Source organism: Dromaius novaehollandiae, chromosome 22 (assembly GCF_036370855.1).
Source record: "Dromaius novaehollandiae isolate bDroNov1 chromosome 22, bDroNov1.hap1, whole genome shotgun sequence".
NCBI classification, from domain to species: domain Eukaryota; kingdom Metazoa; phylum Chordata; class Aves; order Casuariiformes; family Dromaiidae; genus Dromaius; species Dromaius novaehollandiae.
Genome location: NC_088119.1, coordinates 8331764 through 8351337, shown reverse-complemented (window position 1 = coordinate 8351337; position 19574 = coordinate 8331764). Strand labels below are relative to the sequence as shown.

General features: G+C 69.8%; 1 protein-coding gene across 13 annotated transcripts; it reads right to left on the bottom strand.

Annotated features, from left to right (window-relative positions):
- Positions 1–638: 638 nt before the first annotated feature.
- UBTF (upstream binding transcription factor) lies at positions 639–15941 on the bottom strand. 13 transcript variants are annotated; one of them, XM_064524547.1, is made up of 23 exons: positions 15795–15939; positions 15409–15714; positions 12374–12507; positions 11076–11251; positions 10854–10937; positions 10503–10658; positions 9840–9904; positions 9092–9212; positions 8521–8631; positions 8090–8223; positions 7481–7622; positions 7082–7123; positions 6457–6570; positions 6133–6288; positions 5787–5942; positions 5585–5695; positions 5414–5499; positions 5101–5290; positions 4762–4809; positions 4592–4660; positions 3698–3844; positions 3360–3479; positions 639–3074 (listed from the first exon to the last, which is right to left on the bottom strand). In XM_064524547.1, the coding sequence occupies exons 3-23, from the start codon at positions 12429–12431 to the stop codon at positions 2961–2963; spliced, it is 2400 nt and encodes a 799-aa protein (XP_064380617.1). In that variant the 5' UTR covers positions 12432–12507; positions 15409–15714; positions 15795–15939; the 3' UTR covers positions 639–2960. The 13 variants fall into 13 exon arrangements, with proteins under 13 accessions (XP_064380617.1, XP_064380623.1, XP_064380622.1 ...); XM_064524553.1 differs by having other exon boundaries at positions 9104–9212; XM_064524552.1 differs by lacking the exon at positions 15409–15714.
- Between the last annotated feature and the right edge of the window lie 3633 nt (positions 15942–19574).

Sequence of the window (19574 nt, the reverse complement as noted above, 5' to 3'; positions counted from 1 at the left end):
CGCGGGGCCGGCCACATTGTTGGAGGGCGCCGGGGGGCGGGGCCCGGCGCCGGGGGTGGAGCCTGAAGGGGGCGGGGCCTGTCTGGGGGCGGGGCCTCCCCGCGGGGCGCCCCGAGATGCCCCGCCCCCGCCGCCGGCCCCGCCGCCCCCGGGAGCCGCGAGCGGGGTGACCGCAGGGTCCCACGGCGGTGGCCCCACGGATCCCCCTTTCCCACGTGGGACCCCCATACTGACCCCCACGGACCCCCCCCGTATCCCTACACATCCCCCTTATCCCTATGGATCCCCCTTATCCCTATGGGCCCCCCATACTGACCCCCATAGACCCCCCATATCCCTATAGATCCCCCTTATCCCTATGGATCCCCCAATACTGATCCCTATGGATCCCCCATACTGACCCCCATGGATCCCCCTTATACCTATGGGCCCCCCACTCTGATCCCTATGGATCCCCCAGCACTGATCCATGTGGATCTCCCTTATCTCTATCGGTCCCCCGTGTCCCTATGGGTCCCCCCATGGTGGCCCCCAAGGATTCCTCCCTGACAGTGATCCCTAGGGATCCCCCCAAATCCCAAGGGCCCCCCCGACCCGGCCCCTGCCCCCCCGGGGGCAAAAACACTCCTCACACCGGCTTTGGGTTTTTTTTTTTCCTAAAGTTTTATTTTTTATAGTAATGACATGAGAACAGAAACATTATTTTTCACTTTATTATACAAAAAAAAAAAAAAAACTCAAAAAACAACGAAAAAAGAACCGAAACCCAAGCAAACCGGGGCCGCCGGGGCCGGCCTGGCCTCCGCGTCCCGGCAGCGGTACAAATTCCAAGGTGGGATTTATTCTTTTTTTTTTTTTTTTGGATTTTTTTCGTATTTTTTTTAAACCTACAAAAACACTCTTTAAATATTAGAAAAAAAAGATGATTTTTTTTTTTTTTGTTTTTAATGTAATTCACAAGAACTTCCATCTAAAGGATCCCGGGTTTTTGTGGCAGTGCCAAAATGCACTCAGGTTCAATCCTCTTGCAGCGCAAACGCCTTTTCCCCCAATTGTCGGCGCTGTAAGAATTTTTCATTTTTATTATTTTTTTTTAAACAGAACAAAAAAAAAGGTATTTTTTTGTCTTTTTTTTGTACTAAAAACACATCCACTAAAACACGACGGCGCTGGGGACATTCAGCGGCAAAGGGACCGGGCGGGAAATTAAAAACCGGGCAGAAAATGGAAACCCCAAACGGAGCCGGGGGGGGGGGGGACGGACGGGGGGGGGGGACGCGGGACGCTCGTTTGCGCCCCCGGCCCGGGGGGGTGGGAGGATTGTCCGTGCGGGGGGGGACAGGGCGACCCCCCTCCGGAGCGAGCCCCGGGATGGGCAAAATTTTCCCCAAAGCGGCGTTTTTTGGCCCGATTCGAGGCGGGGGGGTGGCCCGGCGGTGACAGCAGTGGTTCGGGGGGGCCCCCAACCCTCCTGCCTATGGGGGGGGGGGGCAGCTGGATTTGGGCTGCTGAGTGACCCCCTCTTGCAGCCGAGCACCCTGCGCCGAGATTTGGGGTAAAAAAGCAGAAAAACGGCTAAACAAAAACACGCGGGAGAAAAATGCCACAACCTCCCCTCCCTGTCACCCGGGGGGGGGGCACATTTCTCCCCCCATCCCCGGTCTGGGGGGGGACCAGGCCCCCCAGCTCTGCCCCCCCGGGGGGGTCCCCGTGGGATTGCTGGTGCTCACGTCGGCTTAAAAAGGGGGGGCCCCCGCCGCCCTCCCGGTCCCCGGCCCGGCAAGCGGGGGGGGGGGCTCAAACCTCCCAAATCGACCCAAACCGCACCAATATTTACAGCCTGGCCGGGGGGGGGGGTCCTGTATCCCCCCCGCAAGAGCGCAGCCCCCAGGGAGGGCCACGGGGCGGGGGGGAACTGGGGGGGCCAGGAGGGGAGCAGCTTTGCCGGGGGGGGGTGGACAGAGATGGAGGGAGGGGAAAAATCAGAAATAAAAAAAAAGGGGGGGGGAAGAAGGGGAAAAAAATAAAATAAAAGATGGATATTTCTTGTTTTATAAAAAGGAAAAAAAAAGAATAAAATAAAATACAACGGCACAACAACCACCGACAACACAGACAGTCGCTCCCGGCAGCCCCCCCCGCCCCCCCACCCCCAAAATTGGTCACAACGAGCAGGAACGGCCCCGGGGGCCGCCGCGTCCGGTGCCGGGCGTCCGTCCGTCCGTCCGTCCCCCCGTGCCCCCCCCCCGTGCTCAGCGGTAACAGTTCGCTCCTAAGTGCCGCGGCGGCATGGGGGGGTCCTGCTGCGGCTCCCGCGCCGGGGGGGGGCCGGGGGGGGCCCAGCCCCTGCCCAGCTCCGGCCGGAGGTGCCGGGGGGGGGGGCGGGAAGGGGAGACCGCGAGCCCCAGCGGCTGAGTCCTGAGCAACTCGGCTCACGCGCCGCGTCCTGGGGCCGGCGGGGGGGTGGGGGGGGGCGTTGGGGGGGTTTTGTGTGTTTTGTGTTTTTTTTTTTTTTCTTTTTTTCCGTTTGTGGGGTGCTTTTTTTAAAAAAAAAAAGGGGGGGGGATTTTTTTTGTTGGTTTTCTTCTCTTTCTATAAAGTCCGGAGCTGGTAGCGAAGGGGGGGGGGGGAAAAGGAAAAAAAAATAATAAAATAAACTGGGGGGGGGGGGGGTGGCGCCTCCGGAAAGCAGGAGCAACAGCAGGGGCTTCGCCTGCCTCGAGGCGGGGGGGGGGCTCGGCCCTGACGCCCCCGGCAGCAGCCCCCGGCCCCCCCGTAGTGTGAGCCGGGCCCGGGGGGCCGCCCTTCCTCCGGCCGGGCTCGGGGGGGGGGGGGGTGAGGAGGAGGAGGAGGAAGAGGAAGGCCGGGGGGGGGGAAATGGGACTGAAACCGAGGGAAAAAAAACCAAAAAACCCCAAAAGTCGCCGTTCCTAAGCGCTGGGCCGGGCGGGGGGCGCGGATCAGTTGGAGTCGGAGTCGGACGAGTCCCCCGAGGAGGAGGAGGAGCTGCTGCTGCCCTCCGAGTCGTTGTCGTCCTCGTCGTCCTCGTCCTCATCATCCTCGTCCTCGTCGTTCTGCGGCAGAGCACACGGCGGGGGCGGCTTGGCGGGCGCCCCCCCGTCCATCCGTCCGTCCGTCCGCCCGCGCCGGGGGCGGGGTGTGGGGTGGGCGCACGAGTGAGTTTGTCGGTGCTCAGCGTGGCGGCGCCGGGGGGGGGGGGGGGCCTACCCTCACCTCTGCCGCACGGTCCGGCGGGGGGGGGGGGCCGACCCGCCTCGGGCCTCGGTTTCCCCCCCGTAGAGCCGGGGAGGGGGGAGCGGGCCGGGAGCCGAGAGCAGGGGGGCGTCGAACCACCTCACCTGTCGGCTGGCGAGCACAAGGCACGGACACGGGTTGTGGCCCCAGCGCCATCCAGCACGCTCTGACCTCCGTTGCACCGGTGCAAAGCTTTGACTCTGCTGCCTTACGCGGCATTCACACTGGCGCAAACGGAGCCGAGACCACACTCAGTATCTCCACCAGGAAAAAGACAGGAGATTTTTCTCTGCTCGCTGCGGCGCCTCGGCCCCCCCCTCCCCGGGGACGCTTCCCCCCCCCGCCCCCACCCCACCCCGCGAGCCCCCAGCCCCGGCCGAGGGTGACGGGAGCGGAGCGGGGTCCCCGGTGCCCTCCCCGCCGGGCGCCCCCGCCGCCTCACCTCGTCCCCGTCCTCGCTCTCCTCCTCGCTGCTCGACTCGGACGAGTCGCCGCCTTCCTCCGACGAGTCGCCGTTGTCGTCGTCGTCGTCGTCGTCATCTTCATCGTCGTCATCCTCCTCTTCCTCGTCGTCGTCGTCCTCAGACTCCTGCGGGGTGTGGAGGGCGGTCAGGTGTGGGCAGGTAGCCCCGGGGGGCATCTGGGGGACCCTGGCACCCACCATGGGACCCACCATGGGACCCTGGTACCTGCCCTGGGACCCACCACGGGACCCTGGGACCCACCACGGGACCCCGGTACCTGCCCTGGGACCTGCCATGGGACTCCGGTACCTGCCCTGGGACCCACCACGGGACCCTGCATCTACCATGGGACCCTGGTACCTGCCATGGGACCCTGGTACCTGCCATGGGACCCTAGCATCCATCACAGGACCCCCGTACCTGCTACGGGACCCACCACGGGACCCTGGTACCCACCAAGGGACCCTGCATCTACCATGGGACCTTGGTACCTGCCATGGGACCCACCATAGGACCCTGGAACCTGCCATGGGACCCTGCTACTTGCTACAGGACCCACCATGGGACCCTGGCATCTACCATGGAACCCCACTACCTGCCATGGGACCCACTACGGGACCCTGGTACCTACCATGGGACCCTGGTACCTACCACGGGACCCTGGTACCTACCATGGGACCCACTACGGGACCCCGGCACCCGCCACGGGACCCCCTCCTCAGCCACGGAGCCTCTCCCTGCTTTTCACTGCGAATGTCCCCAAAAGCCCCGTGGTCTGTCACCCCGGGTAAGGGGAGGCTGCACAAAGCACAGGGCCCGGTGCTGGGCCCCCCCCGCCAGACACAGCGCTGCAAGACACCGCCCCGACTCACCGACTTGGACTGCATCGTCGGCTTCATCTTGGGGTTGGGGCCCCGGATCTTCCCTATGCTCTTGCGTTTCTGCAGGGGGGGAAAACGAGGCAAAACCGTTCAGAGTATTTTCCCCCCAGCCCGGCCGCGCGTGCACCCCCCCGTACAGCGCCCGGCGCGCGGACACTCACGTTGGAGGTGTGCTCCTTGTAGGCGGCCCGCTCCTGGGGCGACAGGCTCTGCGGGAGGGAGCAGAGGGTGAGGACGGGGTGGGAGCGCCGGGCGCGCGTCCCGGGGGCAGGGGGGACAGAGCACGCAAGGACCCGCCAGCTCCAGCCCCTTCTCCAGGTCTATAGGTATTTTTTAAGTTTGAAAGCATGAAAAACGCGGGCTGGAGAGGGGGGTTGCAGGGATGGTTGGTGAGCAGAGACCACCCCGCGCACCTCCCGGGACGGCCGGCAAGCAGAGACCACCCCGCGCACCTCCCGGGACAGCCGGCCCCGGCGTCGGGGCCCCGGCGCGGCGCTCACCTTGAGCCAGATGTCGAGGTGCACCTTGTACTGCTTCTGCTGCTCCTCGGCCAGCTTCTTGTAGTGGTCCTTCTGGCCCTGGGAGATGCGCTGCCAGCGGCTGCCGATCTCCACCATGCGCTCCTTCAGCGGCAGGTGGTTCAGCTCCCCGTTGGAGAGCAGCTCCTGGGAGAACTTCTGGTAACCGTTCCTGCAGGCGGGAGGGGGACGCGGAGAGCGGCTCAGCCGGCGCGCGGAGCACCCGGGCAGGGCTGCGGCCCCCCCCGGGCGGACCCCGCTCCTGGCCCGCCCCCCCTTTGCCCAGCGCACTCACATGGGGGGTTTCTTGGGCTCTCCCTGGAACTTCATCTTCTTGGAGTTGGTGGAGCACGGCGGGGCCCGCATCTCGCTCAGCTCCCTCTGGGGCGGGAGCACAGAGGGGTCAGGGAGGGGGGCGGCGGCGGCCGCGGGGGGTGCCGAGGGCCGGGCTCGGGCAGCGACCCACCTCGTATCGCTTCTGATCCTCCGCCGCTTTCTTGATCCACATCAGCTTCTCCTTCTTCTCCATGCTGTTCCAGGTGGCCTCCATGGCCTTCAGCGCCTTGCCCCGGTCGTTCTGCGGCACGAGACCCGCGGCGCCCCGTTAGTCGCCCCACGGGGAGCACGGGTCGCCCCGTCTCCAGCTCCCTTCCCGGCCCGCTGCCCACCTTGAAGCGAGCCAGGTAGTCTCCGATGACGCTCTGCTGCCAGATCTCCTCGGCCGTCTTGGGAGACTCGGGCAGCTTCCCGCGCTCCTCCTTGTCCGAGCCGTGCTTCTTCTCCGACTGCGCCTTCATAGCCGCCTCCCGCGCCTTGTACTTGGCCTGCGCGAGACCGCGGCGGGTGAGCGGTGGCCCGAGGCCCGACGCAGCCCCCGGCCGGCCACCGAACGCCGGGAGGGGGGCGAGTGGGGCGCCAGCTCCCGGGTGACCGCCGGAGCCGCCGGGAGCGAGGACGGGGCCGGGAGCGTCCCGGGGCCGGGCGAGGGGCCGCGGGCTGCAGGACGGCGCTCACCTTCTTTTTCTCGGAGAGGTCGTTCCACATGCGGGCCAGGAGCCGGGTCAGCTCGCTCTCCGACAGCTCCGGCCGCTCCTCCTGCAGCTGCTTCCGCTTCTCCTCCGAGAAGATGAACATGGCCGAGATGGGCCGCTTGGGCTTCTCCGAGCTGGCCTGCGGGAGCGGCACGGGGCCGTGGGTGGGGGCCGGCACGCGGACACCTCCCCTCCTCGGCGGCCCCCGATCGCAGGGAAAACACGAGGGAAGCACGAGCGAGCGAAGCCCTGGAGACGCTGCAGGAGCCTCCGGCGCGCGCCGCCCCGTCCCGCCGGCCCCTCTCACCTTGCCGGTCTCCGGCGAGGACTTTTTGGACGCGGGACTCGTCGCCCCTTTCCGGTTGCTGCCCAGCATCTTCTCCTCGCCTAGCACCCGCTGCTGCTCCTCCTCGGGCAGGCTCTGGGCGGCACGGCGGGACGCGGCGTCAGCCGGCTCGGCGCCCCACGCCGGCACGGCTCGGAGGGCCGAAAGCCGCCGCGGGCAGAGCCCCGGCGCCCGTCCCGGGGGTCCCCGCGCCACCCCGCTCCCGGGGCGGCATCCTCCCGTCCCGCCCCGGCTCCGCCGCCGCGTTTCCCACCCCTGCGAGCGCGGCCGGCGCCGCGTCACGTCCGCCCGGGGCAGAGCGCGATGCCGGCCCGGCCCCGGCACGCCTGCGCCCGCGCCCGGCCCCGCGGCTCCCGCCGCCCACGCCGCGGCCGGGGCAGGAAGAGGGAGGCTCACGCTGCCGCCTGCCTCGTGCGCGGCCCCCGCCGCCCCGCTCGCCTCCCGCTTCCTCCCTTTAACGTCCCGGCCGGGGGATGCCGGGGGCAGGCACCAGGCCCTGCAGGTCCCCCCTCCTGGGGGAGCAGAACGGGGCGGCAGCAGCCCCCCCCGCCCCGCTGCACCCACCGCAGCCCCCGGCCCCGCTCACCTCCAGGAAGCGGAGCAGCTCGATCTCGTAGTCTTTCTTTTTCTGGGGGGAGACGGGGAGGTCTGGTCACCCGGAGACACCCCACCCTGCCACCGCTGCCCTGGCCGCAGCCCCCCCCCGGCAGCGGCATCCTCCACCCGGACCACTGGCCGGTCCCATGCGCGGGGGGAGAAGGACGAAGGGAGGAGACCAGGGATCCCAGGGACGTCGGTGACCGAGTCACCAACAACAGGCACTGGGGAGGGGTCGGGGCTCGTCTCCAGTGAGATTGCTAGCCAAGAGTCCTCTGCTCCTGCTCCTCCCTCCCCACGGCGCTGGTGGCCATCCGTCCATCCATCCATCCTTCCATCCATCCATCCTTCCATCCATCCATCCATCAGCCCGTCCTCAGCTGCTCACCTGATCGCACTTTTTGTGGTACGCATCCTTCTCCTTCTGGGAGAGCAGCTTCCACTGCTGGCTGCACAGCACCATCCGCTCGGTGCTGGGCACGTCTTTCATGTTGGCCATCAGCTCCGCGCAGTACAGGGAGTAGCTGTTCCTGCGAGCGGCGGAGGGAGCCGGCGTCAGGGACCAGCCGCCCCAGGCGGGCGCCTCCGCGGAGCTGGCGGGGGGCTCGCGGCCCCCCCGGGCCCCGGCGTCCTCTCCTGCCCTCTGCGCTAGGCCAGGCGCCGCGCTCCGGAGGCGGCCACGTTTCAGGGAAGCAAGTGCCAACGTCTTTGGATGGCCCCCAACCCCGGAGCGTCGCCATAAACCTCGCTCAGGTTCTCCGCGAGCGGATATTTAAGGATGGAGCTAACGGGGTCACTGACGGCCCACGTCCGCGGTCCCAGCAGTGGTGCCCTGGGGCTCTCGAAGCCCGAGAGACCACCAGCCTCCTCGTTAGCGAGAGCCAGCGTCTACCTGAGCCGGCCAAGAGCCTGAACGACAGCTCGGAGAGGGACAGCGGGACGCGCCAGGACCCCGCAGCCCCCGGCATCCTCCCCGCCACCGCGGGCCGGGACTCACGGAGGCGGCTTGGTGGGTCGTCCGTCAAACTTGTCCTTGAGCTGCCGCTCGGCCTTGGTGAGGGTGGAGCGGGTGATGCCCTCCTCGCTGAGGTTCAGCTCGGGGTGCTTCTGGATGTAGTCGCGCATGATCTCCTGCAAGGGACGGAGCGGCGGTCAGGAGAGGGGCTCCGATCCCCGCCTGGCCGGGGGCCGGAGGAGGAGGAAAGAGAAGCCAACCGTTGCCCTAACGAGCTCCCAGGGGAGCTGCTCCCTGCCCCGGGCGTTGCTGGAGGAGGCCGGGCTCAGACTCGCTAGGGACCTGCGGGGACCTGGCTGAAGGCCCATGCTGCCTATCGGGAAGGGCGGGCTAGCGGCCGGGGCCGTCGGCGGAGTGGCTCGGAGTGACCGTGGGGGCGAGCGTGGAGGGGAGCGGGTGAGGCTGGTCCCTACCTCGTACTCCTTCCGCTGTTCCAGGGCCTTATGAATCCATTTCAGCCTCTTTTTATCCGAGAGTTGAGACCACTGCTTGCCCAGCGACTCTTTCACCTCCTTCGTGGTGGCCTGAAAACCCAAAGCCAGAGGTGAGGGCAGATGGGTAAAATCCAAAAAAAGAAGAGGGGGGAAAAAAAGGCAAAAATAGCGGGGCCTGCCTGCCCCGGCGGCGCCCACGGGGGCCGGGGGGGCCACGAGCCGAGCTCGCGGCGGGGAAGGGGGTGCGTGCGAGTGGGGGGCATGGCCGGAGGTGGAGGTCTGTGCTGGAAGTCCTTGCTGCCCTGACTCATGAGAAAGGCCTCGGTCACCCCTTCGACTGCAGGCAAGAACGGGGGTCTGTAGCCCCCGGAGCCTCTTCCAGGTGTGCAGAGCCCCTCCTTACCTCCGTCCAGGCTGCTGGGAGCTCCTGCCGGCGTCCTCCAGCCCGGCCCCCCTAAGATGCTTCTCTCCTTTCCCCCTCCTCTGCCCCCGCGGCGGGGCGCAGGACCCCTCGCTCACGCTCACACGCACTCCCACCCACCGTACTCACATCTGGACGCACTTTCAAGTAGATCTTCTTCTCGTGGTTGTACCACAGCTGCTGGGGGGTCTTGGGTTTCTCGGGGACGTCGGATTTCTTGGCGTTCTGGATGAGGTCCGGGTGGTCTTCCCTTCACCCGGCAGGGAAGCGGGGAGGGAGAGCGTTACGGAGGCCGCAGGCGGAGGAGCGCATCCTCCGAATCTCCCCGCTAAGCGACGGCTGCGACCGCCGGGCTGAGCCTCCGCGGGGCTCCGGGACTCGGGGCTGGGGGCTCCCCGCGAAAAGCGGGAGGGTTTTAGGAGAGATCGAGGTCTGGGCTTCTCGGGGAGCCTGAGGTACGAGCATCCCCTTGAACGCACCGCACTTGAGTGCGTTCCTGGACCAGCAGCATCCCTGCACCGGCTGCATCCCTGCACCAGCAGCGAGCTGCAGGATTGCCAGGAAGCGCCTGGAGCGGAGCAGCCAGGCTCCCCGGGAAGGTGTGTGGGAAACGGAGTGGGTGCTGGAGCGTTTAACGCCGCCAGCGACAGGGTCCCTGCGCTCCCCTCGCGATCGCTAATGCACAGAGCGCGGCTGGTGCTCTGCCCCTCGCCGGGCCGGCCGTGTCCCGGCGGGAGGGCTGTTTGCAGACACTTTTCCCTTGCTCTTTTTTCAGCCCCCCCTTCCCTTCCCTTCCCATCTGCCTTCAGACCACGACGCCCGTCGGGGCTTCCCCCGGCCAGGCCGCGAGGGGGAACGGGGCGGGCTGCCCGCTCACCTGAACCGCGCCAGGTTCCTCTCAAACTCCTGCTTCTCTCGCTGGAAGTCCTGGATGTATTTCATCTGGGGGCACAGAGCGGCGGGGGGGCGGAGAGGGACGTTAGCGTCAGGGCACGGGCGGGCCGACGCGTCCCTGCCCTCCGCGGGGTTTCTAGCGTGCCCCGAGCATCGGAGGTGCAAATCTCCCCTCGCCCTGCAAACGCGCCGCTTGGCCGCAGCGGGACCGTCACCGGCTTGGGTGGACTTAGCACCGGCGAGAAGAGCCAGGGAGGTCCTCGGGGCACCCGCCGGGCTGCCAGGGCTCTCCGGCCCCCAAACCCGCGGCTCTCCTCCCCACGGCGCGGCCCCGGGCGCGATTAACCCCGCGGCGAGCCCGGACCCACGCGGTGCCAACGCCAACGCCCAGGTCCGGCTGGACCGGCAGACGGAGCCAGCCCGCCTCCGCCCCGCGGGCCTGGGAAGCGGCGCGGGAGCAGGCGAGGACAAGGAAGCCCTACTGGTCCGACGGGACTAAACCAGCGCCTGGGCTTTCCCCAGCGAGCGCCAAGCCCTCGCGGGGCAGAGACTGGGCTCTGCTGGTTTTACTGGGCGAGCTGGGCGGCAGAGCCCCCATCCCCGGAGCACACCCGGGCGAGAGGAGGCTTCGCAGCCCCCTCCGTACCTTTTTCTTCTCGGGAAGCTCCTTGTACTTCTTGGACAGGATCTTGGTGAGATCCAGGTTGCTCATCTCGGGGTGCAGCTTGGCGTACTTGGCCCGCTTCTCCATGAAGAAGCGGAAGTAGGGCGTCAGGGGCTTCTTGGGGAAGTCGGGGTGTTTCTGGGGAGACAGCGCGGCGGCCGAGGCTGAGCCGAGAGCGAGGGGCCTCCCTGTCCCCCCCCGGCCCGGCAGGCCAGGAACAGCCCGGCAGCGCCCGGGCTCCGCGCGGCCCCGGCGCTAATCCCGGGCGCAGGCGACGGCCCCCGGCCCACCGCCCGGCCCGGGGAAGGAGGGGTCCGGCGCCCATCTCCCTACCTTGAGCTTTTTGCCCTTGTAAGGGTTCTTGACGTGCTCTTCAGCGTCCATGATGAGCTCCGTCAGGGTCCGAAACTTCCTCACCTGTGGGCGAAGGAAGGGCCACAGATGCTGAAGGCGCCGGGGGGGGACGGATGCACGCGCGGCCCCCTGACGCCGCCGCGGACGCCGCTCGCGGTGGCCCCCCCGCCGCCGCCGGCACCCCGGGGCGAGCGCGCTCACCTCGTTGGAAATCTCCATCCACTTCATCTTGCACATCTCCCCCGAGAAGTCCTTGAAAGCCACCTTCTCCCAGTCCAGGTGGGACTCGGTGGTTTTGAACTTGCTGCCGTCGTTGGAAGGCAGGTTGTTCCTCATGCACTCCAGCAGGGTCAGCATGTCCTCCTGAGACCAGCGGTCTGACGCCACGGAGAGGGGCTCAGCCGCCGCGCCGGGCGACTACAGCTCCCAGCGTGCCGCGCTGCCGGCCCGGCTGCACGCCGGCGCCCGGGGAAAGATCAAAGGGACGCGGCCGCTTCCACCCCCCTCCCCGGAGCGACTTCCCACGGGCCGGACGAGCCGGGCGCAGCTCGAAAATCCGCTGGGAGCGGACCGGAGGGACTCGCTCGTGCCGGCGGATAGGGCGGCGCCGAGCTGCCCGGGGGGGGCTGCTCCGAGGGGGCTGCGAGCTGGGCGCTCTCCGGCCAGCAAGGCAACCCGCTTCCCAAGCGGGGAAAAACGTGCCCGGGGCAACGGGAAAACTCCCAGCATGGGGCTTCCTCGATCTCGGAGCGCCTCGCCATCACCCGGGACGCGGCTCCGTGCTGACCTCTGCCAAGGTCAATGCTCGGGGACGCCCCCAGCCCGGCCGCGGTGCCCCCCCCCCCGGCAGGCCAGGCTGGCCGGGGGCCGCGCACCGCTCCGGGCGGGCACTGCCGGGAAAAGGGAAGCGCTCGGCATCGGCTGCTCCGTTTTTCCCCCCTCCGCTTCCCAGGTACCCAAAAGGGGGACCATGCCGCCCCCGCCACCCCCCCCCCCCACGCTCCCGGCAAAGCACCGGCACCGTGGAGGCGGCCGGCGAAGATGCCCGGGACGGCCGGTGCCCCGGGCCCGATTTATCCCCGGCTCGCTGGCACGGGCAGGGCCTGGGCTATATTAGGAAAGCCGCCCCGGTGTAATCAAATCCGGCTAAAGACCCGGCGCGGGACACGTGCTGCGGCCGGGCGCGCGCCGGGGGGAGCGCGGCGGGAGGGAGCCGGCGGGCGCGTTCGGACCGGGGGTGAGCCCCCCCCCCCGCCCGGGCAGGCTGCCCCATGAACGCCCCTTTTCTTTCCCTTTTTTCCTTTTCCCTTCTACTTTTCATTAAAAAAGCGAGCCTCTGATGTCATCCCGGGCTCTGGCAGCCGGAGGCCCAAGGTAACGGCTCGGCGGTTAATTCGGCCCAGATGTGCGCGGTGCAGCTGCGGCGGCGCCTCTTTGTGCCGGCCCCGGCGGGCGCACGGCCCGGGAGCCCCCCCCGCCCCCCCCCCGCAGCCCCTCACCTTGGTTTTTGGGAGCTGTCATCTCCAGGTCCGTAGGGCACTCGGCTTCGCCGTTCATCCTCCAGCCGCCCGACGCCGGCACCAGCCCCCGCGGGTCCCTCTCCGGCTCTGCCTCCGCTCAAGGGCGCGCGGCTCTGCGGGCGCAGCGAGAGCGGCGCTAGGCAGCCTGGCCCCCCCGGCCCCCGGCCCCGCCGCACCGGCCCCCCCGGCCCCGCTCCGGTGACCCCCTCCCTGCACCGTGCCCCCCCACCCTGCACACAGGGCCCAGGAGTCCAGCCCCCCCCCCCCATTCCCCCTTGCCCCGTGGGCGAGGGGGGCCCCTGGCATTGGGGGGGTCCAGAGATCCTGGGGATCCCGGACAGCTGGTGCAACCCCCCCCCCCAGGCGGAGGGAGGAGGGAAGGGGGGGCTCTCCCCCAGGTGGGGGTGGCGGGATCCACAGGGGATCCCATCAGATCCGAGGGATCCTGACATGGGGGGGGTCAATGGGAGGGATCCCGCAGATCCAGGGGATCATCGGGGGGGGCTCTCAGAGGGCCCCCACAGCTCCAGGGGGGCTGGGGGGGTGCCGATTTGGGGGGCTCTGGGGGAAGGATCTCCCCGTATCCAGGGGGGGATATTTCCATGGGGGGGGGGCTCCGGGGGCAGGATCCCCACCGCTCCCACGGGTGCGTGGGGGGGGATCCGGGGGGGGGCCACGGAGCACCAGGAGCCAGGCAGGGATCACCCGGCAGAGCAGGCCCGAGGCCTCAGGGGGCCTCAGAGCCCGGGGGCAGCTTGGGGGGGGGGGTGAAACAGGCCGGGCCTCAAGCCCGGGGGGGGGAATCCATCGGCCGGGGGGGGGATCAGGCCCGGCGGGGGGGTCTCGCCCTGCGGGAGCAGCCCCAAGGCCGAGGGAGGAGGGATTTTGGAAGGGGAGGGGGGATCGCCCCGGGGGGGGGGGGATCGCCCCGGGGGAGCAGGCCGCGGCCCGAGGGGGCGGGCTGGCCGGGGAGGGGGGGGAATCGCCCCCCCGCGGAGGAGGCCCGGCCCCGGGGGGGGGCGGATCGCGGGGCGGGGGAGGGATCCCGGCGGGGCGGGGCGGGGCGGGGGGCGCCGTGCGGTGCGCGCGCACCGGGATCCCCGGGCGGGGAGGGGGGGGGGAGCGGGGCGCCGGGATCCCCGCGGGGGGGGGGCAGGATCCCGGGCCCGGGGGGGGGAGGAGGAGGAGGAGGAGGAGGAGGAGGAGGAGGAGGGGAAGGAGGGGGAGGAAGGGGCCGGGCCGGCGGGCGGAGGCGGGGAGGCCGCACATGCCCTGCGCAGCCCCGGCGCCGCCGGCCAGCGCGAGTCTCCTCCTCCGCCAGGCAGCAGGAACCGGGTGGGACCGCGCGCGCGGGCGGCCCCGGCGGCGCCTCCCTGCCCGCCGCGGCCGCGGCCCCTCCGCCCGCCCCCGGCCGCGCCGCGCCGCGCCGCCGGCTCCCGCCGCCGCCGCCCGGGCGCCAGCGCGCGCCGCCGCCGCCGCCGCCCCCGCCCGCGCGCCCAGACAATGGAGCGGCCCCGCCGCGCCGCGCTGCTCCGCTCCGCTCCGCGCCCCCGGGCGCCGCGGCCCCGGCCCCGGCCGCGCCGCATGCGGCTCCGCTCCCCGCCGCAGCCCCCGGGGCTGCAGCCCGCGCGATGCGGCGGGCTCGGCCCGGCCCGGCCCCGCTCCGCTCCGCTCCGCTCCCCCCGCCGCGGCCCCGCTCCCCCCCCCCCCCGCCGTTACCGGGCTCGGCGCGGCCGCTCGCCGCCGCCGCACACAATGGCCGGGCTGCGCCCGCCTCCGCCCGCCGCTGCGCGCCGCTCCGCGCCGGGGCGCGCCGGCTCCTCCGCCGCCCGCCCGCCCGCCGCCGCCGCAGCCCGCCGCCCTGGGCGCTGCGCAGCCGGCGCGGTTATAAAGCCGAGACAAACCCACCTCCCGAGGCTCCGGCTGCAGGGGGAGGGGGGGAGCTCGCCGAGCCGCCGCAGCCCCAGCCCCGCCGGAGCCGCTGGGGGAAGAAGGAGGAGGGGGAAGGGGGGGCGGGGATGCCCGGCTGGGGGCGGCCGGGCAGCTGCAGCGAGCCGGGCGAGGGCAGCGCGACCTCCCCGCACCGACCCCCGGGGAGCGGCTCCTACCCACCCCCCCGCCACCGCCGCCCCCTCCTCCTCCTCCCCCGACCCCTCCTCGCACGGCGGAGCCCAGAAACACCCACCCACCCAGCGGGGGGCTGGAGCCCCGCTCCGGTCCGGGGGAAGAAAGGAAGAAAGAAGGGGGGAAGCGAGGCAAAAAAAGAGGGGGGAAAAAAAAAAGGGAGAGGAGAAGGGAGGAAAAATAAGGCGGGGGGGGAGCGGACGAGCCCGGGCACGCACCCTGCGGAGCGCGGCCGGGGCGGCCGGGCGGCGCCGAGCTGCCGCCGCGGCGCGGGACTCACCCGGGCTGGGGAAAACAAGCGCGCAGCGCTGGAAGGCTGCCCCCGAAATCCAGCTGCAGCGGCCGGGAGGGAGGGAGCGCGAGCGGGAAGGAGGGAGGGAGCGAGGAGGAGGAGAGGCAAGGAAGGGAAGGGAAGGGAAGGAGGAGGGGGGGCACCGAGGCCGCCGAGCCGGGCGCTCCCCCCGCGCCGAGCCCCAGCGCGGTGCCCCCCGCCGGCGCGGCCCGGCCCGGCGCGGCGCGGCGGAGCCAGCGAGCCCCGGCGGCGGCGGCTTCCTGCCCGCGGGGCCTGCGCGGGCGCCGCGGGGAGCGGAAAAAAAAATCCCCTTTTTTTTTTTTTTTTTTCTTCTTTTGAAATCCAAAAATATAAATCGCCCCCCTGCCCCGAACCCCCGCCGCACCCCCCTCCGCCCGCCCCGCGCCCGCAGCGGCAGCGGCGCCTTACCGAGCCCGGTGCGCGGCGGCGGCGGCGGCGGCGGCGGCGGCGGCTGGAGCCCGGGGAGGAACAAAGCGCCTCCTCCAGCGCCGCCGGCGGAGCGGCGCGGCGGCGAATGGCGAGCCCGGGCGGCGCGGCGCGGCGCGGCGCGGCTCCGCTCCCCGGCGCACGCACGTACCTGCGGGCCGGCGGCTGGGGCCGCGGCGCGGCGGGGCCGGGGCTCGGCGGGGCCGGGGCGGGGAGCGCCGGTTGAACGGCGGCCAGCTCTGCAGCGCTGGCCCCGGGCGTGGACGCGCTCCAGTCCCCGCAGAGAGATCGCGCTTCCCCCGCCTCCATGGCGCTGCGTTTCTCTTCCAATCAGCCGGGCTCTGCGCGCCGGGGTCCGCCGCCAGCCTCGCCGCTCCCCAGCGGCGCCGCCGGCCGCCGCCGCCCGCGCTCCCGCCGCCGCTCACTGTGTTTTTTATTGCTCTTTGCTTTTGCAACACTGTAGCGAGAAGAAAAGAGGAGGAGGAGGAGGAGGAAGGAGAGAGGAGGGAGGGGGGGAGGAAAAAAAAATCTCCTTACATGTGCAACAATCCTCTCCCGGCGTTTGCATAAAAAAAAAGGGGGGGGTGGGAAGCGCGGGGGGTGGAGGGGGGGGAGCCGAGCCGCCTCCCGCCCCGGTGGGTCCCCTCCGACCCCGCGGGCCGCCGCCGGGCCACCCCGGAGCGGGGCGCCGAGGGCGGGGAGCGCCGGGTGCTGCAGCCGCCCGCCCGGCCCCGGCCTCGGCCCCGGCCCCGGCTCCGGCCTCGGCCCCGGCTCCGGCCCCCAGCGCCCGGCCGCCGCCGCCGGGACACGGCCACGCTCGGGGGTTTCCCCGGCGGGGCGGGCGAGGGGCAGTTTCCTCCCCTCCCTCCGCTCCCCTCTCCCTTTCTCCTTCTCTCTCGCTCTTAATTTTTTTTAATGCAATTTCTCCAACTCCACCTTTGTTGTGCTGGGCGTCATTCCCCGCAGCCAATCCCGGCCGGGCAGCTGCCTGCAAATTACCGGCCATCCCGAGCTGCCTGCAAATTACGGGCCATCCCAGGCTGCCTGCACACGGCCGGCCACCCCGGCTCGCTGCGGGGGGCTGCACCGGGGGCCCCGCCGGGCCGCCCGCCCGCCCGGCCGCCCGCTCGCCCGCGCCGGCCTGCTCCGGCCGCCCGGCCGCCTCCGCGCTCCGGCAGCTCCCACCGGCACCTGCCGGGATGCGCGAGCGGGCGTCGGGAGCTGGCGGGACCCCCGGGACCCCGCGGGATGGGGCGGCAGCGCGGGAACGCCGGCGGCACCTCTCCGGCCGCCCGCGTGGGAAACGGCCCAAATCCGGCGGATTTTCACCACCGTTTACCGAGAAAGGGGGGAAAAACAGCCGCTGCAGGGGCTGGCGCGAGCGGGTGGCTTGGGCCTGGTGATTCGGGAAGGAGCAGCCGGCCGAGCGCCGGCCCTGCGGCGGGAGCGCTGCCACGCAGGCCTGCTCCGCGGGCGCCCGGCCGTGCCAAGCAGCGCCGCCGGCCCCGAGCGGAGCTAATCCCTCTGGCCGAAGATTAAAAAACGTATATATTTATCCTGCGTGGAGAGGGCCGCTTTGCTGAGCTGGTTTTCCTGCTCCGAATTAGGTGAAATGTCACGGTTTTGCAAGAGGGGAAAAATGGCAAAAAAAATATATATTTAGAGACAGTCGGGCCAAACATGTGAACACTGACATTTTTAATCTTTATTTCTCAAAGACCCGTTTGAGTGGAAAGCAGCTTTCAGAAAGCCTCGCACATGTCTCACCTCAACAACGTCCGCGTTTCCCCTTTTTATTTTATTTCCGAAGCCCCCCCGCCGCTGCGAGCCGGCGCCGCCTCCTCACCAAAAAGCCGTTTGGGATGGGAAACTCCCCGCTCGCCCGCGCCGGTGCGCTGCTGACACCGAGCAGCGGTCGGGGCCGGCCTGAAACGCGGTTACGGGGGGGTTTGCTACCGAAAAAGAAAGCTGGCGCGGGAGAACTGGCCGTAAAAACCCGCGGCAGGTTGGCAGAAATAGAGATGCCCCACGGATACCTGCCCCAAACGCCCTCCTCCTCGCTCTGCCGCATGCCCCTCCGCTCCGGGGGCTTCCTCCCTGCAAAGGGATTTTTTTAATTGCTGTTATTTGGGTATTTTTGCAAATATAGGGGTATTTTGAGGGGGTATTTTTGCAGATATAGGGGTGTTTTTGCAAATAAAGGCACAAAGGTTGCATGCGGAGGTGCACGCGTGTCCGCGCTCCTTTCGCTGGTCCGCGCATCCCTGGTGGGCCCCAGCTCCGAGAGCATTTCACGACGGTGCTGCGGGCGCTGGCGAAGGCCCCGGCACCGTTTCCGCCGCCGGCTCGGCCGGGCCGGGGCAGAGAGCGGCAGAGATTGCGCCAGCCGGCGTGAAAAATCTCTAGTGTCAGCGCACCGGGGGGGGGGACAGACCCCAACCCCCTGCAGCTTCGCGTCCAACCTGCGACGGCCATCGGAAAACCTGAGCCATCCTGGGAGATTGTTTTTAATCGGCGGCTGCTCCGAGATCCCGCTCCGGGCACTCGGCGCGGGGGCTGCAGCTGGGGAGGGTGCGGGAAGCTCGCCGCAGCGCCCGCCCCGCGCTGTGGCTTTCCGTTTCGGGGCTCCTGGGTGGGTTTTTGGGTTTTTTTTGCGTTTTCGCTCGGCGGGTGCCCGGCATAAAAATAGCAGCGGCGGCGCTCAGCTGCGAGCGGCCGGGTGAAGCGCCTCCCGCCAGCGGCAGCACCCGGGGGGGCTGCCCGGCTGCCCCCGGCCCTGCTCGCCAGCGCTAAGGGATGACGTGGGAGCGGGGTGAATTCGGGGCCAGAAGGCGCCGCAGCGGGGTTGGGGGCCGCTCCGCAGCTGGGCCCCGCCGCCTCGGCCCCCCCGACCCGCCGGGGCCGCCGCAGCCCCCCCGGCCTGGCCTCGGCCCCCCCCGCCGCCGGCGCCCCGCGGCCTTGGCTCTGCACATGCGTCCGCGGCGGACGGGCGCGCGGGGCGGGCGGAGGTGGAGCGCCGTGCTGGGAGGCCTGGTGCTGCCGCCAGCGCCGGGCGCCAGGCCCGGGGGGCCCCGCGCGGGGGGAGCACCCATCATTGCCACCCCCCCCCCAGGCGCACGGGCCCCCAGGGCCCCCCCGGGGCGCAGGGAGCGGGTGCTGCTGCACCGTGGTGCCCCACGCCGGGGGGGGGGAGCAAAGAGGCAACAAAAGGCCCCTGCAGTGGCAGGGGGGGCAGCAGGGGGGTGGCCCCGCTCCCCGGGACCCCCCCGGCCAGGGAGAGGGGCACAGGAAGGGGTGCAGGGACCCCCAAGGGGTGGTGATGGGCTGTTCTCTGACAGCAGGACCAGTGCATCCCAGTTACCTCCGCCTGGGACCAGTGCATCCCAGTTACCTCTGCCTGGGACCAGTGCATCCCAGTTACCTCCAGCTAGGACCAGTGCATCCCAGTATCCCTATGTGGGACCACTGCATCCCAGTACCTCCCCCTAGGACCAGTGCATCCCAGTACCCCCACCTGGGGCCTGTGCATCCCAGTTACCTCCGCCTTCACGTCATGGCAGGTTTCACCCTGCCACTGGCCCCAGGTGACACCGGTGGCTCCCCTGCCGGCAGGGCCCGAGCCCTGTTATTTAGCCAGTCACGGGGTCTCTGCGGCAGCTTTGGGCCGTCTGTCCCCAAAACGGTCCCTGCAGCCCCTGCTGCCGCCCGGGCGAGCCGGCACCCGGAGGGCACCCTGGAGACCTGCCCCGCACCCGCAAAGCAGTCCTGGGACCGCCACGGTGAGCATCCCGGGATGGCTGTGGTGAACAGCCCGGGACCACCACGGTGAGCATCCCGGGATGGCTATGGTGAACAGCCCGGGACCACCACGGTGAGCATCCCGGGATGGTTGTGGTGAGAATCCTGGGACCACCATGGTGAGCATCCCGGGATGGCCAGGGTGAGAATCCTGGGACCACCATGGTGAGCATCCCGGGATGGCCGTGGGGAGCAGCCTGGGACCACCATGGTGAGCATCCCGGGATGGCCAGGGTGAGAATCCTGGGACCACCACAGTGAGCATCCCGGGATGGCCCTGGTGAGAATCCCAGGATGGGGTTAGTGAGCATCTCAGGACCACCACAGTGAGCATCCCGGGATGGCCACAGCGAGTATCCCGGGATAGCAATGGTGGGCATCCCAGGAGAGGCACAGCAAGCATCCCAGGATGGCTGTGGTGAGCATCCCGGGACCACCACAGCGAGCATCCCGGGATGGCCATGGCGAGCATCCTGGGACCACCACAGCGAGCATCCCGGGATGGCCATGGCGAGCATC

Coding starts and splice junctions, on each gene's coding strand:
- UBTF (XM_064524547.1), bottom strand. CDS start 12,431: ATGAACGGCGAAGCCGAGTGCCCTACGGACCTGGAGATGACAGCTCCC. Junction 8,224..8,520: donor AACAGCGGAAGGAGTACGAG/GTAGGGACCAGC, acceptor CGTCCCTTGCAG/GAGATCATGCGCGACTACAT. Junction 4,810..5,100: donor ACCTCGACATCTGGCTCAAG/GTGAGCGCCGCG, acceptor TCCCTCCCGCAG/AGCCTGTCGCCCCAGGAGCG.